Raw genomic sequence first — 22,432 nt, 5'->3', positions numbered from 1 at the left:
ATTATTTCTCACACACCCCCTTTTTTTTGATTCACCGTGAGATACAGATACAAGCTTTCATGTTTGAGCTTCGGTCATACAATCATCAAACACCCATCCCTTCACCAATGCACATTTTCCACTACCAAAATTCTCAGTATTCCCCCAACCACACCCATTCCAACCCTTCCCCTACCTATGTGGCAGACAATTTCCCTTATACGCTTTCTCTACTTTGGTTACATTTGATATTTCGACACCAGTCTCACCACCACTTAAATCTACTGAAAAGGCAATGCTAGACGATTTGTTTTGTATTGCTTGTTATTGATAGAACATAATGTCCAGGAAGTTCTGTGTCGTTCTCTCCCAGGAGCTTTAGTTTATAGTCTCTGGTTCTTCACTGTTGATGAGATTACATGGTGCCTGGGGCAGTTCATGGATGTGAATGTCAAGCTACTGGAAAACTGGGGACCTGAGGGGAGGAGGCCCAGTCTCGATCTGAGTGGGCTTGAAGATCTCAGTCACGAGTTCCTGAATACCTGGGTTTTCCTGCCAGTCCACTCTCCAGTGAGGTTCATTCTGTCTTGGTAGAGGTCATCCAAGCATGTGGAGAGTGGCCTTGCACATGGCAGCAGTTGGATTCTGGAGGGTTTTTGGCTGCCGGGGTTCTGTTTGGGGCGGGGAGCGAGACTCAACCTGCCCCTCTCTGAGGTGCCCCCATGAAGACAGCCTGGTGCAAGGTCAGGACATTTTGCGGTACTCTCTTTGGGAACTTTAGTTTATAGTCTCTGGGTATTGGCTGTTGATGAGATTACATGGTGCCGGGGGCAGTTTGTGGGTGTGACTGCCAAGCTACTGGAAAACCAGGGGCCTGGGGAAAGGAGGGCCAGTCCTGATCCAAGCGGGCCTGGAGATCTCAGTCTCAAGTTCCCGCCTACCTACGCACGACAAGCTGTAGGATATCTTTTCGTTTTAGCCATAGTTTCTTTCACAGTACACATACTTTTTAGTTTGATGTATTCCCATTTGTTATTATTCTTGTTTGTTTATTAGGTCACACCCATTGATTCTCAGGGATCACTTCTCTCTGTGCTCAAGGATCACTCCTATTTCTGTGTGCTCTGTTGCTACTCTTGGCTTTGTGATCAGAGGCCACACCTGGCCATGCTAGAGGGACAATATAAAATGCTGAGATTTGAACCATTGTTATGGTTGCAGCTACATGAAAGATACTATTTCTTTGCACTCCCAGTTATTGTTATTGGTAGTTTTATTTTTGCTCTTATTTTCCTTGCCATTGGGTTAAATAGTTGACGACACCTCTAAAATCAGTATCGTGGCAAGTCTACCTATATTTTCCTTGATGTATCTGATGGATTCTTGTTTAATATCAATGTCTTTAATCAATTTTGAATTAAGTTGTGTGTATAGTGTAAGATAGGGGTCCAGTTTCACTTTTTTGCATGTGGTTAGCCAGTTTTTGCACATGAGTCCTTTGTTATAAGTTAAATATCCATACAGATGAGGTTATACTTTGGGGCTGCAAATTACATGCCATTAGTCTGTGAACTAATAGAGTTCCACTTCATGAACAAGGAATATTTCCATTTCCTTGTGACTCACACTATCATTTTTAACAGTGATTTATGATTCAGTAAGTAAATCTTACATCCACTTTGTTAAGTTTATTCCTAGGTGCTTTATTCTTTGACACAATTGTAAATGTTTGTTTCTCTAATATATTTTTGTTTGCATGAAAATAAAATCAATTTCTGTGCATTAATTCTGTGGCCTGCCATGTTACTGTATAGGGTTATTTTTTGTAGATTGTTTTCAGTTTAGTTATGGAAAAAATGATGAGTGAGGGGCCAGGTAACCAAGATCTCTGATTGGTATTTTGTAATCCCTTATAAGAGTACATATGATACAATTAGTTATCCCACAATCATCTCACAAACTCTCATTTACGTATGTGATCTGATTGGTATTCCCAATTGAATGACCCTCACTTACACCGAGTAGAACCAATCAAAAATTAGAAACAACTAAGGGACAGGGATGTTATATATTATAAATATATGTAATATATAAACACATGTCACTATATATAGACAGGAGAGATGAAGGGAAGGGGGTAGGAAAAGAAAGAGAAAGTAGAAGAGAAGATGTGGAAAAAATTGTGGTTATAGACTAGGGTTACTGTTTCATACAGAATCTGCTATTATTGTTGATGCTAAAGATAACATCAGAGTCATCCCACAGAGATAAACCTATGTGAGCATTAAAATAAAAAGTTGTAACACTGAAGAAATCTGGTGGTCAGTGTGCTAATCTTGCATGCTGTCTACAAGAGCCCAAAGTTAGTCAGATCTTCTGTAACAGAGTCTTTAGAATTTTTTTCTGTGTAGTATCATGTTGTCTGTAAATAGTGATAGTAGACTTTCTTTTCTAGTTTGAATCCTTTAACTGTATCATTCCTGACTAATTACCATTACTAGGACTTCCAACATTATGTTTAATAACAGTACTGAGAGTGGACAAACCTTGTCTTGTGCCTGATCTTAGGGAAGGTGTTCTTTTTTTAATCATTGATAAGATGTTAGCTCTGTGTATATGATATGTGGTCTTTATTATCTTTAACTAAGTTACTTCTTTGGGCACTTTATTGAGGTTTTTACAAACACAGACATTGATATTGTTAATGTCTCTGCTTCTGTTAAAATTATCACATTAATCGATTTTTTAAAATATTGAACACATAACCTTATAACGTCATGACTGTAGGTGAAGAGTGACTGATTTTGGTAAGGTTGAACTCTTCACTGAGCCTTTTAAAATTTTTATTAAAGCACTGTGATTTACAAAGTCATTCATAATTGAGTTTTAAGCATGCAATATTGCGAACCAATCTTACCACTAGTGTCAGTTTCCTTCCACCAATGTTCCCAGGTTCCCTCACATATCCCACCCCCTCCAGCCTGCCCTTTCGACAGGCACCTTTCTACATTCAGTTAAAGGTTTGGTCTCTTGATTTCAGTGTTGTCAACACTGTGTTTTGGGTTTTGCTTTATCATTACTTAATACCACCTTTGTACATGGGTTTCCTGGTCTGCCCCCTGTTGCTTCTGATCTGTCTCTTTTTGCTCTCCCCTCCACTCTTTCTTTCTCCACCCTATGTTTTGCAGGGGCAAGGTTGATCTGGGCATCCTCTATTTAAAACATTGCATTCCTTTGTCCAATTATCCCAAATACCACTAATAAGTGATATCATTCTGTGTTTATCCTTTTTCTGGCTTACTTCATTTAACATGATTCCTTCCACTTCCATCCATGTTGCTGCGAATCACATGATTTCATCATTCTTTACAACTATGTGGTTTTTCATTGTGTGTATATATAACGCATCTTCATGATATCTGTTGTTGGACATCTAGGTTGATTCTGGATCTTAGCTGCTATACTGAGTGCTGAATGAATAATGATGTGCACATGTCCTTTTGAAAGTACAGTTTTCTGTCCTGATAACAGATACCCAAATGTGGAAACGCTGGGTAGTATGGCAGTTCAATTCTCAGTTTACTGAGTTCCCTCCATACTATTTTCCATTGGTGTTGGACCAGACAACAATCTCACCAACAGTGGATGAGGTTCCTTTTTCACCACATCACCACCCAAGGAGATTGTTCCCAGTATTTTTGATATGTGCCATTCTCTTTAGTGTGAAATTCTATCTCATTGTTGCCTTGATTTGGATTTCCCTAATAATAAGAGACGATGAATGTTTTTACATATGCCCATTGGCCATCTGTTGGTCTTCCTCAGAAAAGTGACTGTTTATTTCCTCTCCCCAGTTTTGGATGGGTCTTTTAGAATTTTTTCATTGTTTATCTTTGTGAGTACTTTATATATCCTGGATACCAACTAATGTGTTCAGTGAAAACACTTTCTCCCACTCAGCTGTCATTTTAGTTTTAGCCTGTGTTTCTCTTTGTCATGTAGAATTTTTTTAGTTTGACATAATCCCATTTGTTTAGTTTTGATTCTATAGCTTTTGCCAATAGCATTGTATCATTGAAGACTTCTTTGAGGTCTAGGTCTTGGAGCATTATGCCTCTATTTTCCTCAATGTATTTTATAGATTCCAGTCTGATCTAAGAAGCATTTGTTGTAATTTTTAATTTATTAAAGAACTATGATTTACAAAGTTATTGATAGCTTAGTTTTAGGCATATAATGTTCGGGCACAAATCCCACCACCTTGTTAACTTCCGTCAATGAGTGTTTCCATGTTTCCTCTCCCACCCACACAACTTGCCACCTTAATAGGATGATGTTTTTGATTGAATCACTGTGACATGCAGTTATAAAGCTTTCATATTTGAGTTTCAGTCATATAATGATCAAATACCCATCCCTCCAACAGTGCATATTTTCCAGTACAAATGTCCCCAGTATCCCCCCTCCATCCCAACTTTCCCTCTATGGCAGAAAATTTCCCCCATACTCTCTCTCTACTTTTAGGCATTATGGTTTATAATATAGATACTGAGAGGCTGTAATGTTTGGTCCTTTACCTAATTTCAGCACACATCTCCCATCCAAAATGACCCCTCCAACCATCATTCACTTAGTGATCCCTTCTCTATTCCAACTGCCTTCTCCCCCAGCTCATGAGGCAGGCCTCCAACTATGGAGTAATATTCCTGGAAAAATCTTTAAAGTTTGACAGTTGGAGGTTTTTATCTCATGATTTCAGTGTGTCGAGTCTGTGGTTTGTATATGTAGCTATACCATTCCCCAACACTACCTTTATACCCAATATACCCAAGGTCCCTGACCTCTGTTCCCCTGTTACTTTCCTTTCTCATCTTCTTCCTCCTCCCTCAATTTCTTTCCTTCTCTGTCCTTCTCTTCTTTATACGTTGGGGTCAAGGGTGATCTAGGAACCCCCCTTTGCTACATGACATTTCCTTATCCAGTGATTTTATATATCACAGTAAGTGAAATCATCCTGTTTGTCCATTTTTCTTCTGGTTTACTTCACTCAACATACCTCCCAGCTCCATCCAGGTTTCAGCAAATCGCCTGATTTCATCATTCCTAAAATCTGTAGATCATTTTATTGTGTATATATTTTGCATCTTCATAATCCATTCATCTATCGTTGGACACCTAGGTTGATTTCATATCTTACCTGTTGTACTAAGTGCAGCAATGAATAGTGGTGTACATATGTCCTTTTGAATATTTTTTTTCTGCCCTCGTGGTGGATGTCCTCAAATGGAATTTCAGAGTCATATGGTAGCTCAATTCTAAGTTTACTGGAAATTCTCCATACTGCTTTCTACAGTTGTTGAAGCAGACAACATTCCCACCTACTGTGGATAATAGTTGTTTTTCCACATCCTCACTGACAATGCTCATATTTTTCCCACTAAGCCTATATTTTTTACAGTGTTTGCCTGTATTAGATAAATCACTTTCTTGAAGTTTGTCTTTTGGGGGCTCAAGAGATAGTACAATGGGTAGGACCCTTACCTTGCACACAACCCATGTGAGTTTTACGCTCAGCACTGCATATGGTTCCCTCTCAACCCCCTGCAAGCCTGACCAGGAGTGATCCCTGAGTGTAGAAGCAGAAGCCCTGAGCATATCCGGGTGTTGCTTGAACCATCCACCTCTGAAAAAAACCCAAAGTTTGTCTTGTTGAATGCCTCTCTTCCTAATTCTTTGGCAAGAGGAAGCAGGCTGTTATTAGACAATTTTTGGTCTATGACTATTGGCATTTCCAGAACCTCAAACATAATACACATATGAGGTAAGAAAAATGTAATTTTGGGAGTCTTAATGTATTCAGCAATTTTCTTTCCCTCACATTTTATAACGTACCTATGCTTGTTTTCAATCTAATGTCAGTGGTTTGGGGACTGTATTTAATTGATGGTGTATCAAAAAGTAAATTATTTCTTGTTGGAACTGGGAACATCTTTTTTTCTGATTGTATTCTTTGTGCATTACAAAATATATTTGTTATACATAGTTTATGTTTTAAAATAATTTAGCTCTAATTCTTTATAGTCTTAAAACCCAGGATATATACAATCATATATATACATATGTATTTTCTCCAGTTTGTAGTTGGTTTTACTCTTTTTTAATAAATTGCACTGTAGCACTGTCATCCCGTTGTTCATCGATTTGCTTGAGTGGGCACCAACCAGTAACGTCTCCATTGTGAGTCTTCTTGTTATTGTTTTTGGCATATTGAATACGCCACGGGTAGCTTGCTAGGCTCTGCCGTGCGGGCGGGATATTCTCGGTAGCTTGCCAGGCTCTCCAAGAGGGACGGAGGAATTGAACCTGGGTCGGCCACGTGCAAGCCCTAACCGCTGTGCTATTGCTCCAGTCCACCAAAATACTAAAATCAAAATAAATACTAAGATGTAATTATATCTAGTTACTTAAAAAATTTTTAAAACTATAATTAAAGAACAATGATTTACAGAGTTATTTACAGAGTTGAGTTTTAGGTAGTTAATATTTCAACACCAGTCCCACCACCAATATCAACTTCCCTCCATCATTGTTCTCATGCTCCATCATTCCACACGCCCCACTTCCATCCCACCTACCATCTTGACAGGCATATTTCAAAGTTTGGTGGTTACAGTTTAGATCTCATGTTCTCAGTGTTGTTGAGGCTGTGCTTAAAATGTATAGCTGTACCACTCTCCCATATCACTGGTAAAATCAAAGCCCCACCCCCTAATCCCGCATTCCTTTCTTTTCTCATGTTCTTTCCTCCATAATTTCTTCTCTGTTCTCCTCCTAACATCACTACATTCCCGCCAGCACAGATTGTTCCTACTATTTTTGATATATGCCATTCTCTCTGGTGTGAGATTGTATCTCATTGACATCTTGATTTTAATTTCCCTAATGATAAGTGATGCTGGGCACTTTTTATTGTGCCTACTAGCCATCCTATTTTCCCCTGACCAGTGTCTGTTCATTTCCTTTACCCATTTTTGATAGGGATTTTGAAATTTTTCATTGATTTTTCTGAGTATTTTATATATCCTGGATATATCTGATGTGTTGAATGCAAAAGTTTTTCCCCATTTATTTATCTGGATTTTAGTCTTAGCCTGTGTTTCTTTTGCCATGCAGAAATTATTTAATTTGATGTAGTCCCATTTGTTCATTTTTAATTTTGTTGCCTTTGTCAGTGCTATCAGATCATTGAAAATGCCTTTGAGGTCTAAATCTTGGAGCAGTCTGCCTACATTTTAGTCACTGTTCTTTATAGTTTCTGGTCAGATATCCAGGTCTTTGATCTGTTTTGAATGGACTTTTGTGTAAGGTGATATATGAATCCAGCTATAACTTCTTACATGTAGTTGAGCAGTTTTCACGGAAACATTTGTTGAAGAGGCTATCTTTATTTTACTTCATGCACTTGACTCCTTCATTGAAAATTAACTGTCCTTATGTGTGGGGTTGTCTTTGGCTGTTCAATTCTGACCCACTGTTCAGAGAGCCTACCTTCGTTCTAGTACCATACATTTTTTTATCTCTATAGTTTTTTTTAAAATTCTTTTATTGATTCACCATGTGGAAAGTTACAAAGCTTTCAGGTTAAAGTCTCAGTTATACAATGCTCAAACACCCATCCCTTCACCAGTGCACATATTTCACCACCAAGAATCACGATATACCTCCCCACTTCCCCCCACCTCCCCAGCCCCCCACCCCGCATGTGTAACTGGTAAATTTCACTTTACTTTCACTTTACTTTGATTACATTCAATATTTAAACAAAAAATTCACTATTATTGATTTGGAGTTTCTCCCCCCTAAAGTCGATCTGCTGAAAAGAAAGCATTTGGTAATTTGTTTTCCATTGCTGAGAATGAAGTATCTCTATAGTTTTATAATATAGTTCCAAATTAGGTAATGAAATACCTCCTGATTTCTTGTTTTTCTGTATATCTTTGTCTATTCGTGATCCCTTCTGGTTCCATCCAAACTTTATTATTTACCTTTCTAGGCCATTGAAGAATGTTGTCTGAATTGGAGATTACATTGGGGATTACATTGACTTGATATGATAGCTTATGAATGAGAGTCATTTTAACAATATTGATTCTTCCCAGCATGGGATATATTTTTATTTCCTAATGACTCCTTTTACCCCATTTCTTTTTTTTTTTTTACTTTTTATTTTATTTTATTTTATTTTATTTTATTTTTTTTACAGTTACAGATTTATACACTTTTGTGCTTATACTTCCCTCATACAAAGTTCGGGAACCCATCCCTTCACCAGTGCCCATTCTCCACCACCCGTAAACCCGGCGTCCCTCCCACCCTCCCCACTCCCATCTCCCCCCCACCCCACCCTGCCACTGTGGCAGGGCATTCCCTTCTGTTCTCTCTCTCTAATTAGCTGTTGTGGTTTGCAATAAAGGTGTTGAGTGGCCGCTGTGCTCAGTCTCTAGCCCTCATTCAGCCCGCAACTCCCTTCCCCCACATGGCCTTCAACTACAATGTAGTTGGTGATCGCTTCTCTGAGTTGCCCTTTCCCCGGAACGTGAGGCCAGCCGCGAAGCCATGGGGTCAACCTCCTGGTACTTATTTCTACGGTTCTTGGGTATTAGTCTCCCACTCTGATATTCTATATACCATAGATGAGTGCAGTCTTTCTATGTCTGTCTCTCTCTTTCTGACTCATTTCACTCAGCATGAAACTTTTCATGCCCATCCACTTAACTACAAAATTCTTGACTTCCTTTTTTCTAACAGCTGCATAGTATTCCATTGTATAGATGTACCAAAGTTTCCTCAACCAGTCATCCGTTTTGGGGCATTCGGGTTTTTTCCAGATTCTGGCTATTGTAAACAGTGCTGCGATGAACATACATGTGCAGATGTTGTTTAGATTGTACTTTTTTGATTCTCTGGGATATATTCCCAGCAGTGGTATTGCTGGGTCAAATGGGAGCTCAACCTCTAGTTTTCTGAGAATCGTCCATACTGTTTTCCAAAAGGGCTGAACTAGCCGGCATTCCCACCAGCAGTGTAGAAGGGTCCCTTTCTCCCCACATCCTCTCCAACAGCGGTTGCTTTTGTTCTTTTGGATGTGTGCCAGTCTCTGTGGTGTGAGGTGGTATCTCATGGTTGTTTTGATCTGCATCTCTCTGATGATTAGTGATGCAGAGCACTTTTTCATGTGCCTTTTGGCCATTCGTATTTCTTCCTTGGTAAAGTTTCTGTTCATTTCTTCTCCCCATTTTTTGATGGGGTTGGATGTTTTCTTCTTGTAGAGTTCAACCAGTGCTTTATATACCATTGATATCAACCCCTTATCTGATGGGTATGGGATTTAAAGTTTTCATTGTATAGATCTGCCATGTCTTTTGCTAAACTGATTTGGTTTTACTCTTTTTTTTCACTTTATTTAAACATCATGGCTTACAAAGTTATTCAGGTGTTACAGGTTTTTGATGTCCCAACACCAATCCCACCACCTTAGTCACCTTCTCTCTACCATTGTTCCCATTTTCCCAACCACCCCCAGAGCCTACCCCTTTAGCTGGCATGCATATTATATTACTTGTTACAACCAAATGGCTAAAGGAGTTATCAAACATACTTCAGTAAAAGAAAATTTGTGAAAATCATTATATCTCACAATGGGGCTGTTGAGATTTTGAGTTATAAGCTGTTCATTTCTTCTGTGTTATTGTTTTGTTTGCTGAGTTTACTTAACTTCTATGTTACCTTCTCATCTAATTTGATATGCTCCTAATGGAACTATATGGACATGTGGTCCAGAAACTTCAAGATCTGCAGAACTTACTGAATTTGTGAGTTTACTGAATTTCTGAGTGAAACTGTGAAGTTAGACTGTAGGCCCTTGGCATTGTGGCAACAGTGGTGTGTGTGTGAGGCTTCTGGGGTTTTGGCTGGGCAGGGACATGGCCTGACCCCTCCTAAGAGTGTCTCAGAGTTTTCAGCCAGGGATACCAGTATGTCCATGAATTTCAGTGGCGGCACTTGCATCTCCTCAGAAGTTTAGGCTGTTAATCTAAGAGCAGTGCTGGTGAGTAAGTTGCAATGGTGATGGCTGTGGGAAGTGTTTTAATTTTAATGATGATTTTTGATAAAGGAAATTGTTCAGTTATGTTAAGTGTAATTTATCCACTTTTATTTTATTTCTGGTACTTATTGTTTCCTAGGAAGAATTCTTATGCTTGTATTGCAAAGATGTTCTTTCATGATTTCTTCTAGTTGATTAGCAATTTTAGCTTTCCTATTTATGTCTATGATCATTTTGAAACTTATTTTTATGTATATTATGAGGTAGAAATTGAAGTTTATTTCTCATATGTATATATCAAGTTGTCCCCAAACATTGGTTGAAAAATCGTTTGCATCATTGAATTACTTTTGTGCTTATATGTCTGTAAATATGAGAATCTTTTTCTGGAATCTCTCCTGTTTCATCAATCTCTTTACCTGTATACATTTAACTCAAATACAATTTAAACTATTTCTTATATCTGTTTTTAACAAGAAATTAATTTCCAATCTCTTCTTTTTGTAGTTTGTTTGAGGCCACGTCCCGCTGTGCTCAGGGCTTATTCCTGGATATGCACCCGGGAATTACTCCTGACTGCTCAGGGGACCATATGGGGGCTGGGGATCAAACTGGATCACCTGTATGCAAGAAAAGCACACTACCTGCTACACTATTGCTTGACCTTTCCAATCTCTTCTTCGGTAAAAATGATTTCAGAAAATGAGAAGGAGAAATATAAAAAGAAGCTTAAGTGCCAGTTTATAGGCATTTAGTATATGTGCATGTCCCCTTGTATTAACCTCATGAAAATATGGATAATTTCCATTTTTGTTTACTGAACAACGTCAAAGAAGAGTGTCTGACGCAATGTTGGCCTCAATAAATATTTAAAATATTTAAATATTTGTGAGGCATAAAAAGGAAAGGCTCTGCGCCTTTTTACCTCATAAGTTGGTAAAAAATAAACTTTGGATATTATTATGAGTTGAATGCTATGTCTTCTCAAAATGTATTCGTTGAAGTTCCAGTCATCCTTACAGTGGTATTTGGACATGGAAACTTTGAGAAATAATTAGATCATGAAGGTGATTACCACATAAATAGCTGGGTGCCTTCATCTGAAGAGATATGAGAAGTGATTTCTCTTTCCGTCATGTGAGAGCACAGTGACAAGGCACACATCTGGGGCCAGAGCAACAGTGCAGTGAGTAGTGTATTTGCCTTGAATGCTGCTGACCCAACTTGATCCCTAGAATCCCTGAACCGACCAGGAGTGATCCATGATTGCAGAGCCAGGAATTTGTCCTGAGCATTGTTGGGTATGGTTCAAAGACCAAAAAAAGAATAAAAAAGAAAGAAAGGAGAGAGGGAAGGAAGGAGGGAGGGAAGGAAGGAAGAAAGGAAGGAAGGAAGGAAGGAAGGAAGGAAGGAAGGAAGGAAGGAAGGAAGGAAGGAAGGAAGGAAGGAAGGAAGGAAGAAAGGATATATGACATGTATCTGCAAACCAGGAAGCGGATTAAGGAGGAATGGATGAGGGTAGTGGGTGTGGTGTTTGGGATAAAAATGTAAAAATGTTATGGACCTGGAGTCAAAGCAACATTTTGTATATAGTTATTACTTTGCTCAGAACTTCATTATCCAACTCAGGATTCTTCCACAGCTTGCTATAGTAGAATATTATATTCTATCATATTGCAGGTAACTATGAATCCCTATTAACAGATTCAGTGAAGAAACAGGGGTCCTAAGAAGTGGAGGAAAACTTGACCCTATTCCTATATAGATTAAAAAATGTGAGAAAGTGAAATCATTCTTGTCTCCTAGTTTGATAGTCTTTCTTTCTTTCTTTCTTTCTTTCTTTCTTTCTTTCTTTCTTTCTTTCTTTCTTTCTTTCTTTCTTTCTTTCTTTCTTTCTTTCTCTCTTTCTTTCCTTCTTTCTTTCTTTCTTTCTTTCTTTCTTTCTTTCTTTCTTTCTTTCTTTCTTTCTTTCTTTCTTTCTTTCTTTCTTTCTTTCTCTCTTTCTTTCTCTTTCTCTCTCTCTTTCTTTCTTTCTTTCTTTCTTTCTTTCTTTCTTTCTTTCTTTCTTTCTTTCTTTCTTTCTTTCTTTCTTTCTTTCTTTCTTTCTTTCTTTCTTTCTCTCTTTCTCTCTCTCTCTCTCTCTTTCTCTCTCTCTCTTTCTTTCTTTCTTTCTTTCTTTCTTTCTTTCTTTCTTTCTCTCTTTCTTTCTTTCTTTCTTTCTTTCTTTCTTTCTTTCTTTCTTTCTTTCTTTCTTTCTTTCTTTCTCTCTTTCTTTCCTTCTTTCTTTCTTTCTTTCCTTCCTTCTTTCTTTCTTTCTTTCTTTCTTTCTTTCTTTCTTTCTTTCTTTCTTTCTTTCTTTCTTTCTTTCTTTCTTTCTTTCTTTCTTTCTTTCTTTCTCTCTTTCTTTCTCTTTCTCTCTCTCTCTCTTTCTTTCTTTCTTTCTTTCTTTCTTTCTTTCTTTCTTTCTTTCTTTCTTTCTTTCTTTCTTTCTTTCTTTCTTTCTCTCTTTCTTTCTCTTTCTCTCTCTCTTTCTCTCTTTCTTTCTTTCTTTCTTTCTTTCTTTCTTTCTTTCTTTCTTTCTTTCTTTCTTTCTTTCTTTCTTTCTTTCTTTCTTTCTTTCTCTCTTTCTTTCTTGCATTCTTTCCTTCCTTTTGCTTTTTGGGTCACACCCAGTGATGCAATGCTTGGGGGTTACTCCTGGCTCTACACTCAGGAGTTACTCCTGGCTGTGTTTCAGGGACCATATGGGATGCCAGAATTGAGCATGAGTCAGCCACATGTAAGGCAAACGCCCTACTCATTGTACTATTGTTCCAGTACTCAACCCACCCCCCTCCAAGTTGCCCCAGCGAAGGCAACCTGGAGTGGGTTCTGGACGTTCTATACACATAGGATTTTAATAGTGAGGTTATTAGTAATTATATTTTTCTGCCTACATTTGGTTGTCTTTAAAAATTGAGTTGGAGATTTGTGTGTGGGAAATTTATTATGGAGTATTTTTGAGAACGCAAGAAGGAATAAAAAACGAAGAACAGAGTGAAGTAGAGAATAAAGATAACTTTATGAGAATCTTTAAAAAGGTCTGGAATTGTCTTACAGAGACATGTCAAAATAAAGGAACTTGATCTTTATTGTTAATTTGCTTTTGGTTTTGTGTCACCTCTGGAGATGCTCAGGAATTATTCCTGGTTCTCAAAACTCCTGAAGGGGCTCAGAGGACCATGTGGGGTGCCAATGAACCCAGGTCAGCCATGTGCAAGTCAAGAGCTCTGTCCATTCTATTATCTCTTCAGCCCTGGAACTTGATCTTTGTTCTCTGGCAATGGAGCGGTTACTCTTTTGGAAGAAAATGGAATGCTACATTGAGTTAGAAAGAAGCCAGGGAAACTGATCACTAGACTCCTAATACCTCAGATAATTTACAAAATCTTATTGTAACTCTTAACATTTGTATAACTTATGGCCTCTTAAAATTTTAGTGTACATTACATTATTATAGACTTCACAATGTTGAATGAGATAGCTTATATAAAAGCATTTATTTTTTAATTAATGAATCACCGTGGGTGTACTGATACAGGTTTACATATTCTTGTGCTTGTGTTTCAGTCATATACAGTTTGAGTATCTATCCCTCCACCAGTGCCCGTACTCCGCTGATAACCCCATCATCCCTCTCACCTACTCCCACCTCACCCCCTCCCCACACCGCCTCTTTGGCAGGGCATTCCCCTCTGTTCCCTCTCTCCCTTTGGACATTGTGGTTAGTAATGGAGGTCTTGGGTGGCCAATGTGTTCGGTCTATAGTCTGCTCCGAGCACGCCTCTCCTATCCCACACGGGTCCTCCTACCACATTTTTGTTTGGTATTCCCTTCTCTATCTGAGCTGCCCTTTCCCCCAGCATGTGAGACTGGTCTCCAAGCCATGGAGCAAATCTGGTACTTATTTCTGTTATTCTTGGGTGTTAGTCCTCCATTCTGTTGTTTTATATTGCGCAGGTGAGTGCAATTCTTCTATGTCTGTCTCTCTCTTTCTGACTCATTTCACTTAGCATGATACTTTCCATGTTGATCCACTTGTATGCAAAGTTCATGACTTCATCTTTTCTGACAGCTGCATAGTATGCCATTGTGTAGATGTACCAAAGTTTCTTCAGCCAGTCATCTGTTCTTGGGCATTCAGGTTTTTTCCAGATTTTGGCTATTGTAAACAGTGCTGCGATGTACATACATATGCAGATGTCATTTTGACTATATCTTTTTGCCTCTCTGGTCTTGGGAAAAAGACGATAGGAGGCATTACCCTCCCCAACCTTAAACTCTACTACAAAGCAGTAACAATTAAAACAGCATGGTACTGGAACAAAAGCAGAGCCACAGACCAATGGAATAGGGTGGAATATCCATACACACCACCCCAATTGTATGAACACCTAATCTTTGATAAGGGAGAAAGAAATGTGAAGTGGTGCAAGGAAAGCCTCTTTAATAAATGGTGCTGGCATAACTGGTCAACCACATGCAAAAGAATGGGCTTAGACCTCAACCTGACACCATGCACAAAAGTCAGATCAAAATGGATTAAAGACCTCAACATCAGACCACAATCCATAAGGTACATTGAAGACAAGGTCGGAAAAATCCTCCACGATATTGAAGATAAAGGTATCTTCAAAGATGACACGGAACTAAGCAATCAAGTAGAAACAGAAATAAACAAATGGGACTATATTAAACTAAGAACCTTCTGCACCGCAAAAGACACAGTGACCAGAATACAAAGGCAATCTACAGAATGGGAAGGGGTATCCACCCAATACCCATCTGATAAGGGGTTGATATCAAGGGTATATAAGGCACTGGTTGAACTCTGTAAGAAGAAAACATCTAGCCCCATCAGAAAATGGGGTGAAGAAATGAACAGAAACTTTCTCAAGGAAGAAATACGAATGGCCAAAAGGCACATCAAAATATGCTCATCATCACTAATTTGGGCCAGCATGTGTCTCACATGCTGGCCCAAAAGGCAGCCAAGATAGAGAAGGGAACATCAAGTAGAGGATGTTGGGAGGACTCACTCAGGTTGAAAGATGTGTGCCGAAAGTAGACTATAGACCGAACAATGATGGCCACTCATTACCACTATTGAAAACTACAACACCCAAAATGAGAGAGAAGAAAAGGGAATGCCCTGCTGAAGAGGCAGGGTGGGGTGGTGGGGGTTGGGGTGGGGATGGGGGTGGGGATACTGGGAACATTGGTGAAGGAGAATGGGCACTGGTGGAGGAATGTAAACTATCACTGTATGACTAAAATGCAAACATGTAAGTTCATAAGTTTGTAACTGTACTTCACGGTGATTCACTAATAAAAAATTAAAAAAAAATTCAGATCAGTGTTTGCCAGAGCTGGAAGTAAAAAGGATGGAAATGCTCTATTTATTGATTATGATGATGATTATATCTCTATGTATTTGTCAAGCTCTTAGAATTGTAGATTAAAAATGATGAAGTGTGTGAATTATACCTAATTAAAGAGTTTTAAAAATCCTTAAACACCAAAAATAGATATTTGTAGGACTGGGTAGATAGTTCAAAGGACAGGGGAGCATGCTTTGCATGAATCTGATCTGCAGTACCGCAGGGCCTCCAAGCACTGCCAGGTGTAGCCCTGCTGGCCCCCAGCTCTGCTATATTTGAGCATGGGATTGTCATACTGGAGCACTGACTCATCAGGACAGCACAAATAAGTATCACAGGGACTGCTCTCCCGCACCCCAGATTCCTTCAGGGGATAAAAAACAGTAGCAACAGATATTTGCACCTCTATGTTCATAGAAGTACTATTTATAATAGACAAAACATACAATCAACTGTTTACAGATAATAAGATAAAGAAGCTATGATTTATATACTGAGGCTATCATTTTAAAAGATGAAATCATGACTTTGGGGATTAAATGAATGGGTGCTAAGGTGATTATGCTAAACTAAGGTAAATAATAGGTGAAAGGTAGTTCACTTATTATTAGAAAGTTTCACTATATGGGTAATATGAATTACTGAAGCACACAAATTGTTCAAAACCAACAAAACTCTCATGCTTTGAAAGCTATAGAGGCTACTCAAAGGAAGAAGAAAGGTGGTAAGAAGGAAAGGGAGAGGTGTCATTCTGGTACTGAATTGATGCTGAAGATTTGGTGGTGGCTGTGCTGAGTATTATATACAAATAGATCTGTGGAAGTTATGCCCTTGAAATTTTATGCTATTTTAAACCAATGATAAGTAAAAAGAAAAATATTTTGTAAAGTCGTTATGTACATGCATGTGACAAATTTCTCAGTAAATGCCACTTCCTACAACTTTAGGAATCACATAGAATTTTAGAGCTTTAAACTGAAAATGAAGTTTACAGTCCTCTTAACTGTTACAAGAGGTTCTTTCCAGCTTTTGTTTTATCTGGTTCTGCACCTTCGTCAAGAAATGGGAAACAAGAAAGCTAAATCTGTTGATACCTATTAACTGATTGACAAAATTGAATTTAGTTTTGTTTTCTACTTCTTGGTGGGAACACAAAGCCAGACAAAAGAAAACAAACAAATGAAAAAAGAGAATGAGAAGGTGGACTAGAAGTAACCTAAAGACAGTAGTAGAAGGTCTTAAGCATACTGGTGGTGGTGAGTTGCTGTAATTGTGTCCATCAACACTATAAATATTAACAATATTGTAACCATGTTACCCAACTGTAATTTAATAAAATCCATTCTCCATGATCATGAAATTCTCCTGTTTTTGCATCTGTTTTTGCACCAAACAACAGTCTTGGCAAATATTTAAGGACTCAACCAGTATTTAGATAAATGATTTCATGAATTTGTGGGTGTGTATAAAGAAGACTGGATTAAAAGTCTGGAGATTCTCTATTGGTTTAATTCCCTTTTTTGGATGTGTGGCCTTGGGCAAGTCCCTTTAGGAAGAATTACACAGATAAAGGAGGAATGGTAATTCTCAAATTTTGGAGTAGGTTTAAGAGACAAAGTATAAAAGCTATTTTTGAGGGGGGCACACCTGGTAGTGCTCAGGGCTTACTCTTTGCTGTGTGCTCAGGATCATTTCTGGCTGTCTTGGGGTACCATAGGTATGCTTGGATTGAACCTGGGTCAGCTGCATGCAAAGCAAGTGCCGTTCCCACTGTACTATCTCTATGGCCTCTATAGAAGTTATTTGTAAATTATAAATCAATAAATGTACGGTGTTATTATGATTGATGATCATTAAGTTTTGCTTTTAATAGCATCTTAATTAAGCTGACTAAATAAGTAGATTCTCTAGTGGCAATTGATTAATATAGGTGTTTTCTAGAAGAGTGAAAACACCAGCCACATTTACAGTTTTACTTTCTAATTCATATTCTGTGGCACTGAGAACATGGTGACTGCCTGATGAGACACTAGACAAAAATAACTACAGTTCAGTTTTGGTCTTGGGATGTCTCACCACATCATTTAGAATTCATTACTGTATTTAATTACTGATAATCATTCATACTACATTTCCATGTGTTCCTCTAGAGAATTCTTGGGCAAAGGAGTAATTTAATAGCTCCCGCCCACATCAAGTTAGATTCAGCCTTCGAGAGGTCCCCCAACTTACTTCATCTACTGTCTCCTTTTAGAAAAAAAAGCCCTCAGTATCCCCTCTTTTCCCCCTCAGGAAATATACCTTCTTTAATCCAACAGATAAATTGCACCTGAGGCTAATGACACCCCTGGATTGTTCAAGCACCCTCCAAGGTCGGGGATAATACCGACTTTAGAAAACACGGACTCTACATAACATTTTCTGCTGGGTGAAAGGATGCACACACTCTCTAAAGTGCGTGGGACTACAGTTATTGTCTGCATTGCAATTCTTATCATCTGATTGAATTTAAAATCTGTAATTGCAGCTAAAATGTACTGACCTAGAGGTTCAGGCAGAAAGCCAAGAAATTGGGAGGAGGGATAGAAATTCTATTATTACCAATACAAGATCAACAAACAAAAGCAGAAACTAGAGGGCCAAATGAAGTCTCGTCCTCCACATAAGGCCTGAATATTCTTATTATTTATCACTCATACTTCTCAGAATCTCTGCTTAGCTTTTGTTTTGTTCTTGTGTGCAACAAGGAATTTTAAGTACTGTCTCTTTAAAAGAAAAAACAGAATTAGAGGATGTCAAAATCAGAAGAGCATTTAGCGGTCAAGTAGTTAACGCATCTCACCTATAAATGGGATAAGTCAAGTGCAGAAAAGGGGAGAGGCTGGTTAGCTGTTGCTCAGTCTTTGTGTGTGTGTGTGCTCAGATTTAGCAGGTTTCTGAATTCCAGGTTATGAACACCACACAAAGGGAGCCTTATGCTCAAAGGGAATTATTTTTTTAAGCATAGCAGCTGGGTTGCTTGTTAAAAATAAAGATTCTTAGATCCAAGCTCGGCTCTAATGAATTAGACTTTTCAAGGAAGGACACGAGAATCCGTATTTTAAAGAAGCTCTACAGTGGTTCACATACACAGTGATGCTGAAAATCACTGCCATGGACGCTGCTATCTTAGGCCTCTATGCTGAGTCTGTGCACTCAGCGAACAAACCATGTTTTCCCAAAACTTAAGAAAAGAACAAGGTAGTGGATCTGAAGCGTAGTAGGACCCCCCAGGGGAACTGTATAATATAGGGCAATCAATAGAGATCCGGAGAGCTTTAGTAGTCAAGCACTTTTGAGAAGCTGTTAGTGTTTAGCGCAGCCTAGTAGAGGGCAGGATCTTCAGAGGCCTGCTAGGTATTTCTCCCCTTTACTCACACCCCATCTCTGGCTTTTTCCTGCTCCTACCACTCCCCCAAATTTCTCAAGGCAGAATATCTCGGAGCTCCCAGAAGACCCTCCCTAGAGAGAGCATCCCTAGCCTCTGTCCCCATGTGTCCGGCTAGTGGTGGGAAGCCACCTAGGCGAAGTGACTCAAAGGGTTAATGAGTAGTGCTCGGCCGAGTGGCAAGAAGGGAAGCCAATCGAGCGTCTGAAAAACCGGTATGACTGGAGGAGGCGGGGCTGAGACATGAAACCGGGGAGGCCTAGGGGTGAGAGGGCGGCGGGGGTTAGCCGTTCCCGAGGAGGCGGGGGGCCTGGGAGAGCGCGCGCGTGAGCGTTGGCCCCTCTCTGCTTTCTCCGCAGGCGTTGGGAGCGCGGGTTGAACCCGGAACTCGGTGTATGGCCACGGAGTTACGGTGTCCAGACTCCATGCCCTGTCACAACCAGCCAGTGAAATCGGTGTCCACTGCAAGCGTCGAGCTGCCGCGACCTGGCGACCTGCTCCCCGACCATGCTGGGGGCCACAGCGCCCCCGTAGCCAAGCCCGCGCTCCTGCCCGGGCACGCCCATCCCAGCCTTCCGGACCCGCGGGACCCCGAGGCCTGCGGTGGCGGCAAGAATCTCCACTCCGAGAGCAACGGCGACAGCGGCAGTTATGACGCAGCCGGCAGATACTCCCTGCTCGGGGACTGTGAACTCTCGCAGCAGATCGGGACGCAGCTCAAACTGCTGCCCATGAACGATCAGATCCGGGAGCTGCAGACCATCATCCGGGACAAGTGAGCAGAGCACAGGAGGGCGAAGGGAGGTGGAGGGGCTCTTCGGATAGAAAGTTCAAAAAACTAAGGGGTGTCGTGTGCTTGATCTTGGCAAACCCGTGCCAAGAGCTCAGACAGCCTCTCCGCCCCCTTTTTTTTTTTCAAAAAGGAGGGGGGTGTCATATGATACTGAGCCCCCACCCTCTACCCTAGTCCCTCTGGTGAACATCGCTTTGTGCACAAAGGCGGGTGCCTGTTCTGTTGCCCTCTGGCTTCCTCTGGCTTCCGCGCTAGCACAAATCCTCAGCTTTCCCAAGAAGATAAATTCGCCCGTGTCATCGGCGGTGTCTCTGCCCAAGTGGGAAATTTTCTAATCTGAAACCCGACACTCCCCAGGTTTCTGCCGTTCTTCTAATCACCCCCCCCCCCGCCAGCTGACATCGAACTTGAAGTAGAAGTCATTACCAGGGAATTTGATTGTGCTCAACAATCATCCTGCTCCTTGAGTTTTTTGCTAGTAGCAAATTTGTCCCTTTGACAGGGATCTTTTGTCCTGGAGTTTCGCTTCACGCGGCCACGTGGAAGCTAATCAGTCTTCCAAGTTTTAGCAGAATGTTTTCATGTAAATTTCCAGAAGTGAAAATGCTTCCACGAGCGTAGATTCTAGTGAGGGCCCCATGGTTGCCTCTCCAAATCTTGTAAACTTATATGGCCAAAACTTTGCTCAAGTGTTATTTTGAGGAAGTCTAAGTTCATGCTGTAGATGGGGTTCCTCTAGGGAAATAGCTCACAAAGAGTGAACTATAATGGCTTTCTTTACAGAATATTTTTAAATGAATAACTACTGCCTGTCAAAACGAGTTTTTCAGTGGATTATTTATCTTTGAAAATGGCCACGGAGTCAGGATGCCACTCCCTAAGTGAAACTCGAGTAACTTTTTCTTCAAACTATTGGAATAGGCTTCTAACTTGTTTCCTTGCCTCCAGTTATTTCCTCTTCCACATGCACCACACACTACAGCAAAATCAGTCTTTTGAATATACTACTTTGATAATTAACTGCCCTACTCAACAGCCTTCTTTGGTTTCTCCCAGGCTACCTAATAATAAAGTATATGATCCTTATTTTATATCAGGCCACTCTTCATATTTCCTAGGAACTATTCTCAAACATTCCTGCTTCTTCCCTAATAGGAAATTCTCTTTAGTCTTCTGCACATTCAAATCCTTATTCCTCAAGGTCAAATTCAGCACTAACTGTATCTCTGCCATGAAGCTTTACTCATTCCTCCTCAAAACTCTTCCCTGACCTTTCAAATGCAGAATTCACGTTCCATTTTATATAGTTACTTGTTCATCTCTCTCACATACTACATTTTAAGTTTCTTCAGGGAAGAAATTAGACCTTTTATATTTTTTAATCCAATTGTACTTCAAAATTAATAGACAGACAATAGCTAAAGATTCTTTTAAATCTTATATTTTAAAATTATGTTACTTAATTTTAATTAATCAATATCAAAAGCTTGAAGTGATTCAATCTAGTAAATGAAATAGAGATATTTAAGACTAGGAAGCACAGATTTGGTAGTTATGAAGACTGCTAAAATAAAGCCTGTATGTAAAACAACTAAAATAAGATGATGATTCTTATTTTTATATGTATAGTGAACTTGAGTTTTGGACCCCAATGCAAGAATAGATGAAGTTCAGGTTTCATTAAACCCTTACAAAGTATCTGGAAAATTTTGTTTGTATGTGCTTTTAACTTTTTAAAAATTAACATCCTTATTGGGATAATACTTCATATACCATTTAAAATGTATGATTCACTTGTTTTAAAGTATGTTAATAGTTGTGCAGTCATCACCACAGTTAATTTTAGAACATTTTCATCACTCTAACAAGAATCTTCACACCAATGAACACTTATCATAGCCCTAACCCACACAAAGTCTATTATGGATATATCATATAATGGACTCATAGAACTTTTGGTCTTTCATAACTAGTTTTATTTCGCATATTTTTAAGATCATCCATTTTGTATCAATATGCCACTTTTTTTAGCGGAATAATATTCTATCATGTGAATATGCAACATTTTGTTTAGCCACACAAGGTGGTGGACATTTGGGTAATTTACTCCCTTTGTTATTAATAATTCTATTGTGTATATTTGCATATAAAGTTATTATAAATATTTTTAGATGAGTTTTTTTATTTGAGAATGATTCCTTATGTTTTGTTAGATGTCACAAAGTAGTCTTCATGATTATTTTATCAGTGAACTATTGCTAAAGAACTTGGAAAGTCTATGGCACTCAGAATTCATTTTATGACAATATCAGTGTACTATGTAACTACATTAGTAACAGAACATCAGGTTTCAATTATAAAATGGGCATAGGATATGAGTACACACGTCTCCAAAGAAGATATGCAATAGATATCTCATCTTATATAAGAAAAATACATATGAAAACAAGAAATACCGCCTTACATCTGTGGGAAAAACTATTAACCATAACATGACAAATATGTCTTGGAGAAGTTTTGGAGAAAAGTTGGCCAGAATTTAAATTGGTGTGGTCATTATGGAAAGCAGTATCAAAATCCTTCAAAAAATTAAAAATACAAATTCCATATACCAGTTATCTTACTCTGGGTATTTTTTTCTGAAAAATATAAAGCTCTAATTTAAAAAGATACATACAATCTTAAATTTATTTAAAAATATTTTCAAT

The 22,432-nt window shown here is 39.0% G+C and overlaps 1 protein-coding gene across 3 annotated transcripts in view; it reads left to right on the top strand.

The window, feature by feature from the left end:
- The window catches only part of UPRT (uracil phosphoribosyltransferase homolog), an 85,857-nt gene that overhangs the window by 25,912 nt on the left and 37,513 nt on the right, over nucleotides 1-22,432 (top strand). For 2 of the 3 annotated variants that reach the window (XM_055121379.1, XM_055121378.1), the window contains one exon: nucleotides 19,291-19,706. In XM_055121379.1, the coding sequence (XP_054977354.1) occupies nucleotides 19,327-19,706 (380 nt within the window). In that variant the 5' untranslated portion in view covers nucleotides 19,291-19,326. Of the gene's footprint in view, nucleotides 1-19,165; nucleotides 19,197-19,290; nucleotides 19,707-22,432 lie in introns of those variants that run through there. The other variant, XM_004620917.2, reaches the window with a different exon arrangement.

Source organism: Sorex araneus, chromosome X (assembly GCF_027595985.1).
Source record: "Sorex araneus isolate mSorAra2 chromosome X, mSorAra2.pri, whole genome shotgun sequence".
Lineage (NCBI taxonomy): Eukaryota > Metazoa > Chordata > Mammalia > Eulipotyphla > Soricidae > Sorex > Sorex araneus.
Note: the sequence above shows the minus strand (reverse complement) of the source record. Positions and strands in the feature narration are given on the sequence as shown.